The sequence below is a fragment of the Callithrix jacchus genome, chromosome 21 (genome assembly GCF_049354715.1).
Source record: "Callithrix jacchus isolate 240 chromosome 21, calJac240_pri, whole genome shotgun sequence".
In the NCBI taxonomy this organism is placed as follows: domain Eukaryota; kingdom Metazoa; phylum Chordata; class Mammalia; order Primates; family Cebidae; genus Callithrix; species Callithrix jacchus.
In genome coordinates, this window is record NC_133522.1 from 8,197,883 (window position 1) to 8,212,364 (window position 14,482).

General features: G+C 41.1%; 1 protein-coding gene across 4 annotated transcripts in view; it reads left to right on the forward strand.

Annotated features, from left to right (window-relative positions):
* Positions 1 to 7,136: 7,136 nt before the first annotated feature.
* Positions 7,137 to 14,482, forward strand: part of VGLL3 (vestigial like family member 3) — a 49,668-nt gene continuing 42,322 nt past the window's right edge. For 3 of the 4 annotated variants that reach the window (XM_035282927.3, XM_035282928.3, XM_035282930.3), the window contains exon 1: positions 7,137 to 7,815. In XM_035282927.3, the coding sequence (XP_035138818.1) occupies positions 7,690 to 7,815 (126 nt within the window). In that variant the 5' untranslated portion in view covers positions 7,137 to 7,689. Of the gene's footprint in view, positions 7,816 to 8,036; positions 8,153 to 14,482 lie in introns of those variants that run through there. The other variant, XM_054248942.2, reaches the window with a different exon arrangement.

Consider the following 14,482-nt stretch of genomic DNA (forward strand, 5'->3'; position numbering starts at 1 on the left):
GTCGTTGCATTAGCCCAGATTTGTCACTACCTTGAGGAAAACTAGCAAAGAAACAAACAACAAACTCAAGGTATGCGTTGAACTCATGGTCTGTCATTTGTGAAGACAGATAACCCTATTATACAATTAAGTACATATTCTTTGCTAATATTTTGAAAAATAATTACAGTTTTAACAGCACATAGTTAAATGATGAAGTCATGTTATCTGAACATTTGTTAGACTAACCTGTGTTTTTAAAATTTTATTTTAATTGACAAACAATAGTGGCATAAACTTAATGGTGTACAATGTGATGTTCTGGTATATTGTAGAACATAGAATGTGTGTATATTGTGGAATGATTAAATCAGGTTAATTAACATATTCATCACCTCACTCTGCTGATAGAGCCTAAGCAGGGTCTTGACATCTTTTCATCTCACCTCACTCTTTCTCATCTTGGATTCTTCTATGTTTAAGTATCTATAAATATACTAGTAATATAGCATCATACATGTATATTTGCATATGTGTATTTGCATTCTAGTGAAATCCTGTAACTAGCTAAATTCATGAAAATTTTTATTATAAAATTATGAAAATAAACTTTTAACAGAAAGAGAGTGCTGACTCTTTCAGGAATATGTGCTAGTGGTAGACAGAGGTGCTAAGAGAGGGTCCTGGCCAACCCTGACTGGGTTCCCAGCGAATAAAAACCTTGTGTGAAGCAAGTGCTACCATTTGCCATGTGTCTCTGCTGAGTCAACCAGAAATATTTAAAGCCTCACTTTTTATTACATAAATCAAACCACGAAGATTGAAAATAGTCCGTCATTACTTGTTACAGTTGAAATCCCAGTCTCAGGTCTTTATATGAGGTGTACTCTAGAACCTCGTAAGAGTCATTAATAAGAGAAGGGAGTACTTCACTAGATGTTGTAAACTCATCAGGAAAAAGAAATACCACCTTGAATTTGAGTACAAATAAAATCTCTTCAAGAAGTATTACCTAAGGATGAAGAAAGGGCACAGGATCAAACACTAAGACAGTCAGTGTTTAAAGTTTAGGTAGAGGAGGATGTAACAAAGGAAAGAGGAAGAACAGCCACCGTATAAAGAAACAGATTCAGACAGGAGGATACCACGTAAGGAGGTCAATAGAAGAGAAGGGATGATTTCCCAATGGTAAAATTGATAAAGCATCAACTAGGATGAGATTTAAACAGTTACCTTTGAGTTGAGCAACATGTTCATTACCGCAATGACCTTAATACATTTTGGGGGGTGATGGAGAATAGAAATGGAGAAAGCGGATACAATGGAATTGAAGAGCTTTGAGGATGGCGGACAAGACAGGAAGCAGTAGTTGCAAGAGGACATGGGATGGACATTGAGAGAAATGCAGGAAAGTTGCAGTGCCATTGAGGAGGGCAGGAGATGCTGAAGGACAACTGCTTAAAATGATCTTCATGCTTACCTGCGAGTTTTGATCTCCTGTTTTCACTTCTGGCCCGTGGCACTATTGGTATCACTCTTTGATCCAGGCTAGTAGATCTGCCCAGCCCTGAGATATACAGTACCCCTCACTGGCCCTCTTCCTAGTGTGCCTTTCCCCATAGGAAATTATTGGGCAAGGGGGGCTTGCTCACTTAAAATCTCTTCTCGCACCCCCTTCCCCATCATACCATTGTATTTCAGTTCTGTTATTGTCATAACCAATTATCACAAACTTAGTGGCTTAAAATAAAATAAATTTATTTTCTTATAGTTCTAAAATCAGAAGTACAAAAACAGGGCTCACATGTATCAGCAGGGCTGTGTTCTTTCTGGAGACTTTAGGAAAACCCATTTTCTCGCCTTTCTTGGCTTCTAAAGGCTGCCTGCATTCCTTGGCTCATGATTCGATTCCCTTCCATCTTCAAAATTAGCAATGGCCTGTAGAGTCTTTTTTCTTTCTTTGCATCACTATGAGAGACTCTTCTCTGTGCCTTGCCTCCCTCATATGAGGAGGCCCACCTCATAATTATTACATTGGGCCCACCAGAGAATCAGGCTTATCTTCTTAAAAGATGATTAGCAAGCTTTAATTCCATCTGCAATCTTAACTCCCCTTTTCTAAGAAACCGAACACATTCAAGAGTTCCAGGAATTAGAATGTGGACATCTTTGGGGAGGGGAATAATTCTGCCTAGAGCAACTATGCTTCTTTAGTCACGACCTGACAATTTCCTGCACGGATGACGCAGGCCCATTTCCTCAGAGCCATGGTTCCTAGAGCCGGCTGCATTATCAGTGGGCTCAGCTTAGGGTGAAGGGCTGGTCAAAAGTCAGCGATTGGTTCCTGCAGGCAGGTAGGGAAGAGATTTAAATACACAGGTTGAGATATCTACATGCATGTACTGCAGGACCTGGGGGGTTTTCTTACATTGAGACCTCAAGTTAAAGGCAGGCATGGCTGTCAACACTCAAAAAAATTAGCTGCCCCTACTTTTTTACTCTATCTTTTCCAAAAATATATTAGGAAAACACACTTCCAGTTATCACTCCAAATAAAACTAGTTTAGTGGGCCAACCTCACTACATTCCACCTGGATAATTTGGAAACAAACATTTTGAGAAATCTATTGGTGGGGGAGGGGGAAATGTAGTGACTGAAGACCCATGATTCAGAAGAGTTGGGAATGTTTAAGTTCATTCAGGTCAGGTTCCACATCAGAATTACACAGAAAACTGTGAAAGGAGAAAGCATAGAATGGTAAACTTTGAGGAACTTTAGCTCCAAACTACATAGAACTAAATTCCATACCCTTTCTGCTTTTCCAAGTAATTGTGACACCCTTACATAGTAGAGATGACAATGAGTACACCAGTGGTCAGATCACATTCCCTGGTCTGAGTGACTCACTCTTGCTGAATGGAATTGACCTGCATCCCCACCCCATATACACACTCCTCTTCTGCAACTCCAACCTGACTCAAGGATAATCTGATCAAAAACTTCTTTTGTGTATGTGTATATATGCATAAGTAAACATCTAGAAATGTGTACACATATGTATAACGTATGTATGCATATCCGTATGCATATGTACTTGGTTATATATCCTTACTGTGGGGTTAAGAAAAGAGAGCTAAACCAAGAGTCAAGAGAAAAGGGACTTTGGTTACGCTTCGGCCACTAGTTCCCAAGAAGACATCGATCAGACTACATATTCACTTATGTATGAAAGAGGACATTTTAAACTAGATGATCCTTTCCATTATTTTCCATTCTAAAACCCTAAATAGCTACTGAGGGAAAGCCAGGTACGTCTACTTTCCAACTAGAACTCAAATGTAGATTTCGTTAGCATGAATTATTTGAACTTTTATTAATGACCTTACTAAGACTGCAGACTTTAACAAGCTATTTTCTCTCTGTGTCCATTTTTCTAGATTCTAAGCCTAGGTAGAATTAATCTTTACTCTCTTATTTTCTTCCATCACTACAATACAGAAACAAGGAGAGGTATCAAAAAAGATACTGCATTGTAGGAAGATTTTGCCAAACACCTACAGACTTTCATGTATATGACTTACTAGTACCAAAGGACTTTTCTTTGTCATAGAATAAATATTTGCAACAGCCTAGAGGCCATGTGTGGCCTGGAAGATGCAGCAATGAGGGGTATGGACATGTTGAACCATGCTCTGGCTATATTTTATCATTCAGAAAATGTATGTAGAATACTTTCTAAGTGTTAGATATGGAGATGAACAAGATATAAATAACCTCTGCCAAAGTCTAGCTAAAGAGACAGATGTTGAACTCATAATTGCACAAAAAATAATCAACTACAGATATAAGTTATTTGAAAAAAAAATTAAACGTTTGAACAGAGGTTCTGGTATTGAGAAATGGCTTTCCTCACACACTTGCTCTGTGGCCTAATTCAGTCACTTTATATTCTATTTATATTCTATCTTTTGGAACATCATAAGGATTTTCTCAATCTAACATACAGTAGAAAGCTGAAAACAGAGTTTGAAATGATGTTCTGCATTATAGCCTTCTCTGATTTTATATGTGTTCAGACATCCCCCACAAATTTGTAAGCTTTTCTAATAATTTTTGCTTCTCCTCCTATTAGACTTTAATTATTCAGAGAATGTTTATTAAGCCAGGCATAATGTGTTTGAAATCTAGAGATAAAAGTCACAGCCTCTCCTCTGAAGCAACCATGGTCGTATTGGGGTGACAGACCAAAAAGCAACTGCAAATCAAATAGTTATTATTAGTATGATGTGAGCAGTATTCATAGGAGTACGAGAGCTGATGAAAATAGGGGCATTAAAGCTGACCCTCGTCGGATGATTTGGAAAACAATTACCTGAAGAGCAAGAAGGAGTTAACAAGCGAAGAAGGTGAGGGATGCGTCGGTGTAGACGCCCTGCACATGTGTAAAATGACATGCTGGTAGAAAGAAGCACAGCTTCTTCGCAGAATGCAGATCTCCATTCAGATAACTGGCAAACATTCACAGGAAGTAGTGACCTAGGCAGGGGCCAGGATCCAAAGGTTGAAATGGTTGTTTCTACAGACTGTGAGATGTGACTGTGAAATTTAAAGAAGAATGAATCATCATTGCACAGCTGGATTTGCAGTGGCTGGGACATGAGAGAGCATAAACTATGAAGAATGGGGAGAAGGCCGACCTCGGGGCCTGGAAATCACTAGGAGTCTCTTGCAGGAGTCTGAGTGAGAGATGACCAGTGATAAGGAGTCAGTAGAAATGTAAAATTTTGGGTCAACTTGATTCCAAGACCAGGTTTGGGGACTGTGAGGAGAGGGAAGGAGTGCCGGAAGATTCCCACACTTTTCGCTGAGGCAACTTGTAGGGGGAGAGTTTCAGTAGAGATGAAGATTAAAAAAGAGGATCAAACTGGGGACATGAGATGATCAGTGCTATTGGGAAGGAGGTCCTGACGTGACACCTATGAGGAGCGACATAGAAAGAACGGAATAGATAAGTCTGAAACATAGGAAAGGGGTCTGATCAAAGGATGTCAATTTGGGAAAAGATAATAATAAACATTTAAAGTAGATTATGAAACATATTATTGCTAGAAATACTCTTGCACTACAAAGAGCACAATTTAAAGTCCAAAGTGTGCAAGCCCTTAATAAATATGCTTTCAATTTTCAGTGGATAAAATGAGTGAATAGAAACTTATGGTGTAGCAAAAAGTTCCTATCCATTTTTTTTGAGACAGAGTCTCACTCTGTCACCCAGGCTGAAGTACAGTAGCTCAATCTCAGCTCACTGCAACCTCCACCTCCTGGGTTCAAGCAATTCTCCTGCCTCAGCCTCTGGAGCAGCTGGGACTGCAGACGTGTGCCACCATGCCCAGCTAATTGTTTGTATTTTTAGTAGAGACAGGATTTCACCATGTTAGCCAGGATAGTCTTGATCTCCTGATCTCGTGATCCACCCACCTTGTGGATCCCAAAGTGCTGGGATTACAGGTGTGATCCACCGCACCCAGTATCCTATCCAGGTTTTATAGTGTGAATGTGTGTATGTGCATGTGTATGTGTATGTATCTGTGTAGTTAGACATACACACAGACACTTACATAAACATTAACAAGATGAGAACTGTATATCTATATTAGTCTTCTAGGGCTGCCATAAATACCACCAACTAGGTGGCTCCCCCCAAAAATTAATTTTTTCATAGAAGATTAGAAGCACAAGACAAGGTGTGGTCAGTGTTGGTTTCAAGGTGAGACCTTTCTTCCTGGTTTGTAGGCAGCTGCCTTCTCACTAGGACTTCAGATGATCTTTCCTCCGAGACAGAACAAAGAGAGAGGGAATGGGGTTTGACGGATAGATAGATATCTCTGGTGTGTTTTTCTCTTCTTATAAGGACCCTAGTCCTATTAGATTAGGGCCCTGCCTTTAAAATCTCATTTAACCTTAAAACCTCCTTATATGTCCTATTTTAAAATACAGCTGTAATATAAGTTAGGGCTTCAGTATATAAATTTTTGGAAAGACATAATTCAAGCTATTAAACATTAGTACATTAGACTTCCAAACTGACTTTTTCTCTGAGAAAGGATAGCCTATGAAAATGGCAGATTGCTTTGAATCATCAAAGAGGATGCCTACGTATAAGAAGAGACATGTTTGCTGAGTCTCAGAGCTAGAGTTTGCTCATTTATAAAATGAGGCCTAGTGCAGCCTCACGGCTGTTATTCCAGCACTTTGGGAGACCAAGGCAGGAGGATTACTTGAGCTCAGGAGTTGGAGACTGGAATAGGCAACATAGCAAGACCCCTTCTCTACAAGAAGTTTTTTTTTTTTTTTAATAACCTGAGCGTGGTAATTGGTAATGCAGGCCTGTAGTCTCAGCTACTCCGAAAGGTGAGATAGGAGGCTCTGCAGCCTGGGGTGGCAGCTGCCATGAGCTGTGCTCAAGCCACTGTACTGCAGCCTGGATGACAGGGAGACTCTCTCTCAAAATAAATTCTTAAAAGTGAGCATAATACTTTCTGATGATTATGTCAGGATACAAGTTTATTCTCACATATTTATTTTTCCTCATCTTGGGGAGGGTTAGATCCACTTGCAAATAGATAAATCTTTAGTAGCTGAATGGGTTTACTCAATTACTCTCTACTGCTCTTTGAAAACCAGACTGCAAAAGCCAGAAATGGTGGACGTCCCACAGGAGTGTCATATCGTGAAGATGTAAACTTAAAGCAGAGATTGCTTGTGGAAAACGGTGCTGCATTCTCGGCGTGTGCGCACTTGCAGCGATCTTAACTGTCACTTACGATTATTTGTAATGTAGGAGCGAATCCCCGTGAATTCTGCGCCTGCCCCGTTTTATCCCTTTGCACACTTGGCTTTCGTTTGGCCCCAGCCTCTGAGTTGGTGTTCCCTGTAAAATCTCCTTGGAGTTGGCAAGCCCTCGCCCTGGCGGCCAGGTGACACAGACAGGGTGGGAACCTGCCGAGCCTTGAGGGCGCGGAGCCTCTGCATACCATTCTCCTCCCACCACCGTCCCGTGCTGGAGGCGGAGAGGGCTGCAAACTTCGCTCCAATCCGCAGCCGGCCTTCCCCGGCGTCCCCCTGCAGGGTGACCCGCCCGCTGCTAAGCGAGTTAGAGAAACTTTGCAGAGCTCCGCGTCAGAGCCTGGGGAGGCGAAGGGCCCCCCCCCTCCTCCCTGGCGTTCCCCTCCCCCGTGCCCCCGCCTCCGGGTCCTCGCACAGCCGGGAGCACCCGTGATAGGACGAGCCCAGGGCGCGCATTGTGTATATGCAAAGCACGGCCCGGGCGCCCCACGGCTGCCCGACCCGGGTCTGGGCTGTGGCTGTGACTGGCGCTGCCGTGGGCGCCGCAGCCCTCGAGCGAGCCGGACGCCGTCATGCCCCAGCGGCGCAGCGGGCGGCTGCGTCCCGGAGCCGCTATATAAGCGCGGCAGGGGACACCCGGAGGGGCTGAAGATGAAGGTGCCCGCGCGCGGGCCCCCGCCGATTGCCAGTCCCTCTGGAGCTCGCGCCCGGCGCGGAGCCCGCGGCCGCCCAGGACCCGCCTTCGCCGCAGTAGCAGCTGGAGCAGCGACAGAGGCGGCAGCTGCGGCGGTGCCACCCGCGGCCCTCGCGCCAGCGCGCAGAGCGGCGGCGGCAGCTCGGGGGCCGCCACTGCCCCGGCTGCCATGAGTTGTGCGGAGGTGATGTATCACCCCCAGCCGTATGGAGCGTCCCAGTACCTGCCCAACCCCATGGCAGCGACAACCTGCCCCACAGCCTGCTACCAGCCGGCGCCCCAACCTGGCCAGCAGGTGAGTCACCGGCCGGGCAGCCTGCCGGGGGCGGGGGCGAGGGGCACCGCGGCGATCGGTCTGGGGCTCGGCGGCGTCCCGCAGGCACGCGTGGCGCGGAGGATGCTCTGGGACCTGCGGGAGCGCCCTCCAGCAGAAAGCCGTCCCCGGAGAGCGGGAGGAGAGGCTGTGGCTCCGGGAAGGGAGCGCGGCGGGGCGGACGGGCGGGTGAGCCATGACCCCGCTGGGGCTTCATTGAGCTGTGCTCGCCGGAGCTCAGAGGCTGCTCCTCACAGCCACCCTGGCTCTTAGGACTCAGTTCACTGAAGCTCACCAAGGGCATCTGTCTTAGGACTGTGTGAGTAAACTTTATTTAAATCAACTGTTTTATTTGTTTGGAAAGGTGGAATGTTTCAGGGTTTTGTTGATGAGGAAGATGAACTGTGCTGAGAGTTCACAAAACGATCTGGGACTTTGATGGGGGGACACTGGTCCAGCATAATGTCTATGGGGTGTTACTAGAACTTCTCCATAGGGTCTTTCTCCCTGTGACTGTGACTCAGAGGACAGGGAAGGATTAAGGTTGCGCATTCATTTTCTCATCCCAGCAAAGCACAGAGCTTTAGTGCTCTCTGTTGACAGTGTGTCCCTCAGCCAAGAGGTTGTTACCTTGGATCTCTGGATGCTGGGTCTCCACTCTTCCAAGAGTAACTGAAGATGCCCATGATAAGGGGACGTGAACGAGGAGATGCTATAGTTACGTTAGAAGGAACCACAGAATGCCTGAGGTGCCCTTCGACGTTACTCTCTGGATTCAACAGAGTGTGCCAAGGCTTAGTTAGTACTACGTTAAAACAAAAAGTGCATGTGGCAAGGGCTGTACCAAAATAGAGTCCACCTCAGACTATGGGAGTCAGGGTGGGTGGATTCGGAGAAACTTAAAAAATTATAACTAGATTTGGTTAGGAAATTACCATCCATAGAACGCACTGATTTATTTCTTTCTACTGTTTTAGGAGCCACATGTTTTACTGCAAACCTTTATAGGTTTGGCCCAATAATTCATCTGGCCTTTTACTTTCCTCTACCTCTGTCTCTTTGCTAGAATTACAGTGCCACTCTCTAGACAGAACTCTAACTTTCAGCTGCTTTTGGAAGGGTACATGTCCCAGATTCATCTGCTAAACAGTACCAGCTTAACCAGGACCAATTAGGGCAAAAGAGGAAGGAGCCCTACTTTCTTGCTTTTATTTTTTATTTTTAAAATATTTAACAGCTCCAGCATTTCAAAGCACCTCTGATATTATAGAGGCCTTCAATTATCATTTGGAATGTGGATGAGCAACAAACTAAAACTTCTCTAAATATTCAGAAAGATACTTTCCTCCCTTAAAAAATAACAACTAGTAGAAGTTGTTTCAAATATAGTTTTATTTTTGGGGTTGTGGAATCAATGAATCTGAGGCGGAGTTAATACTAACTTCTTTTTTTGAGCTAGAAAATAACATTCAGTATCAGAGAAAATGACAAATTACCAATCAGAAGAGTTTTCAATAAGAAATGACTCCAAATACTTTATCTCATGTTTGCAATAGCCTGGAGACTCAGTCCCCAAATTCAATTCTTTTGCAAAACTCATCGACATACTGAAGACCAAATTTTTAAAAAGTAAAAAAATAAAATAAAAATCAGAAAACCTCTGACCAATGTTCCTCCTACAAACAAACAATCAAACAAAACCAGACTGTCTACACTGATTAGTTACATAATGATCAACTTCTATATTTGGGGCTTTTGCAGGCTTAAGTAGATGTTAGGCTGGGTCAACCGTAAGAATGTAGCTGAGAGGTGTGCTTGGAAATTTTCATGTTGCTTTTACTAAAATGGCTTGTCCAAGATTTCTTTCTTTCTTTATCTTCTTTTTCTTCTTCTTCTTCTTTTTTTTCATTTGGTCAAGTAAAGGAACGATTTGACCGTAACTGGCTAGCGAAATAAAAAGAGACTCGACAGTGTAACTACTGTTTTTTTACTGTCAGAAGTTTATTTTGATGACCTACATTTTCCATTGGAAAAGAGAGTGAAGGGAATTCCTATCAGGCTGACAGCATTTTAAGACTATGCGCTGTGTGGGCGGAGTGGGGCTAATACTGACTTGGCCCTAATGCAGTCATCCCAGGATACATATTTTGGTTGTTTTTGCATTCCATAAGGTTTTATCATTATTATCCATGAAGATTGCTTTTTCCGTACATGGGAAGTGACCCCTAATAACATCTTGCCTGGGAGACAGAAATAAGGGCTACAACTCCTGCTGAATTTCAAAAATTGATTTCTCGAGAAGAACAAAAAGGAAAAGGAGCAAGGAAAAGTAACAGTCATCAAGAAATGTTAATGGTCATTTAAAAAATGCTAGAAGAGACAGCACTGAAGTTTTGTATTGCTTCTGTATTCAATTGTAGTAGTGTATCTGTCCACTGATTTTTTCCTCAAATTGTATAGCTCTGAAGTCCTTATTAGTATATCAGAATGATTCATTATGATGGATTTTAAACACAGGTATATTTTCCCTGTAATGTAACAAATGATTGTGTAACACTGAGAATTATTTTAGAACTAACAGAACTTCATTATCCAGGCATGTGCACTCTCATGTTTTCCCTGCAAGCCCAGATGTGCACCTGCAAATTTAAGTTTAGGTTTTTGTTGAACATATTGTATCTTGTAGGTGGGTAATCAGTGAATGTCTTACAAACCTAGTTCACTGTATATATATTAGCCTGCACTACAATGTGTTACTTAGGTATACGGTGCTAAAATATGTCCAAAGTATATATTTTATAGTCCCTGACATTAATTCCTAGAAATTGCATGGCTGGGTATAAATCCTACAGGGTGGTTTATAAAGCCCAAATTGCTGAGGGCTACTGGGTGACCTGTTTCCCGTGCCCACCATCTCTTCCTGGCTTTAGTGTGTGTCTCTAACACCTCCTCAGGAGACCTCTTCACTCAGCGTCTCTGCACACACTCTCCAAGGTTTCAGGATTATGCAGTTTATAGATGAGACACAGAACACTCACCAGTTTTCTAATTGTGTGTGGGGATTTTTAACAATCACACTTTGATCTTCTTATACAATGGAGTTTATTTACTCTGTCCTCTTCCGGGGTAACAGCTGGATGAATCTGCATTCATGCTTTCACCTGAAAAAATTAAGTGCCCTTGGAGGCAGAACTTCATTTGCAAGTCTTGTAAGGTGTTTTTCCAAACTGTCTCTGGTCTCTGCTACCTTGGTTGAGTCATAAAATTATTGTAAGATTCAGTTTGTCAGAGAAGAAAAGCCCTGGAAAAACATAACTTCAACAATTCCTTTTATATGTGAGAAAATGGATTTTTATAGGACTGAAATGCCTGGCTAAAGATTTCAAAGTTGATTGGTGACAAAAGTAGGACCATATCTCCCTTTCTCCTGTGTAGTATCTTTGCACAATGCTATGAAGTTTCCTAAAGCTTTTTTTGTTTTTATTTTTTCAAGTTTTGCTATTGCACAATATGCTTATTTTTGTATTGAGGTCTCCAATCAATTTTTTCTTGATAATGAAGATTAATATGCAGTAGATTCTTTGGCCTTGGAGTGCAAGATTCTTTCCAAGCCCGTGGTAGTGTACCTTTCTAAGTTTAGGCATTCCAAAGGCCTTTAGCAAGCATTTGTATTATGCTAATGACTTACGCTATCCATGTTGCATCCTTGTTGATGAAACAGGATATCCACTTAGCAAATGAATATTTATTTATCTAAAATATAATACAGAAAGTGGTATAGCAGTTAATTTTAAGTGCCTCATCTGTCATTGCTATTCCAACGTAAGTTTAGGTTCATTAAGAGAAAGACTACAATTATAACCAAGATAGTTTCAATTTGCAGACAACTTATTTGAGGCAGAGGATCTATTTTTCTTGAAACTGTAAGTAAGGACTTAAGCAGATTTATAAAAATTCATGCAGGACTTATTTGAGAAAGAACAGCCTCTGTAACTCCACACCACACAAATTAACTTCACTGCAGAGACTTAGAGGCTTAAAGCGCCCCACGGCTTCATGCTCCCAATAACTTCCCAGCCAGAAAATTCAAAGCCAGAGGAAAAATTAAATGTTAAAATAAACTGAACTGTTGTCTCTGGCAGTCAACCAGAATGGAGATTACAATAATGATGATTAGGGTAAGATTGAGATCCATAAAATCATGCATAGTGAGGATGTGTTCACCAAGAAACCAAATACTAGGACAAGGTGACACTTGGCTAACTGCAAGAAAGTCCTGCCTTATCTAGCTCTTAGTAAAATTTCACATCTCACAAAGCTGGAGATGGTAAGGACGTGACCTATAAGATGGGAAAAGAGGTGTTTAGAGTGGAGAGTCTTGTTCTATGTACTGTCTCTTTAGGCTACTGCAAAAGAGGCTGGGCTGTGTGTGTATATGTGTGCGTGTATGTCTGTGTGTATATACATGTATATATTTGTCATATCTATCTGTGCAAAGGGAATTTTCAATATGAATAAAACTATTATGCTTATGATGTCTGAGGCAGATCTTAAAGCAAATTTGTAAGCTAGGTGACTGTCATTCTAAAACCTGGGCGCTTAGCTTGAATCTCATTCTCGTAGGCTTTATGTCCAGTTAAGTTTTTAAAAATCTGACAATTAATACCTCCAGTAATAGATAATATATTAAGGTATTACCTCCAATAAAACATTTTTATTCAAGAAGCAAAGGCTCTTTAAGAGTTGAATTTCAGTCTCTGTCAGGGACAGTGAAGGCAAAAATTTTGAGCTAAGCTCTGCTCTGAACCTTTCAAAACACATCTCTTTAAGCAGCTGGTTTTCTGCTCTGACTACTCATTTAGGAAGAACCTAAGAGTGCCTTGAACCATTAGACCCAAACAGCTGCTGCTAGAACAACTCATACATCCATAATTACTGATCGTTCAGTGGACACCAGATTTATGCCAGTGATTTACAAGTGTGGTCTGAACTGGGGTAACTGAATCATTTTTCACTTGTCTCCTTCCTTAGTAGAAGAAGAAAAAAAGAATGACCTAAATTCAACAGGTGTCGTTTCTCCTTAGAACTGTATCATTTCAGTGTGCCAGAACACTTGCCATTGGAGGATGGAGCAGGGGGACTCTAAAAATGTATCCTTTCTTGTTAATATGAAGATAGATAAAGGAAGCACCGTAACTAATTCCTAGGAATTCGGCTAGATGACCCATGTCTGAAAATAAATTATTCTTTAGTGGCCTGTAGGGTTTTTTTTTTTTTTTTTTTTTTTTTTTGCTAAATATCAGAAGAGGCAGCCAATCTAGGAAACAAAATTAAGTGTGAATTTGTCTAGAGCTCCAGCATATTCCTTACTAAGATATAGTATTGGATGAGAGACCGCTGAGACAATCAAATCAAAGCTTCTTGTTTTCAAAAGAGGAAACTAAGGGCCAGAAGGTTCAGTGACTTGCTCAGACTCATGAAAATAGTTTTGGTCATTCTCTTTCCCATTTCAGTTATCTTTCTTTGTATTCCCTTCCCATCTGTGCTGCTTTAGAAACAAGAAAACTATTTGTAATTAAACTAATGTTAGCTTTTGAATTTTCTTAGAATATTAGCTACTTAGAGAATACAGTGCACTCAGCCATATAATAAACCATGAGGCTCTTTATTTATTATTGCCGTTACCATCCTCTTCTAACTAATTATGAGAAGTCTGAGTTTAGGAACAGGCTATGACTTTCATCTTTGTGACTTCAAGTCTTTGCGTAATTTCTGACAAAAAGAAGGAATTAATTGACAATTCCGTAAGTTAATGAATAATGGATAAATTACCTTAAAAATGTAATTATACCCTTAGTTTAGTAATAGAATTATACGTCTGAACTAGAAATCTATATGTTGGAAGCTGTTGTCTCCTTCAGAGTAGTTGGTCTGAGAGAGAGCACATCCCTTTATGATATGATCACTGCTTAAAACATTTTGGGAATGTAAATTTTGAAATCGCCTCTAAGCCCACAGCACATTTCTTTGAACATCATCAAACCCGGAAATTTTTCTTCCTTGGTGGTTTAGGTTTGACTTTTTGATAATGACCAGAATCATTTAGAGGCAAATGCACTCAGAAGTAACTCATATTGTTAAGTTATATTATTTTTGGTTGGTTTCCCCCTACTGTTAAGATAACAAACAAACACACAGAACTGTGAGGTGTGATTTTGTCTCACAAATGGACTCTGGTCACATTTCCCAAATAGGATTTCCAGAAAAAGTGTAGAAAATGGTTTCATGTATCTTATTTGTCAAGGAGATAATCTATTTTTAGATATAGAAGTTCAGTTTCATCTAGAATTATACATATATTTAAAAGCATGGCAAATTGTTTAAATCTCTAATTTTTTAATGTCATGAATTTTAGATTGTCCGTGTGATGCCATGCTGACTGATATTTTCTGTTTATTCAGTTAAAATAAATATCTTATCAAGAAGCATTGTCTTTAGTCTATTTTATGAATACATGCTTTGTAAACAGACAGAATTAAGTTCTAATCCCATCTCTACCACTTACTGTTATAGTTAGACCATCCTGACCCAGTAATTTGCCCATTAATTTGTTACCTGGGGAATACTGATTCTGACAAAATATTTATGT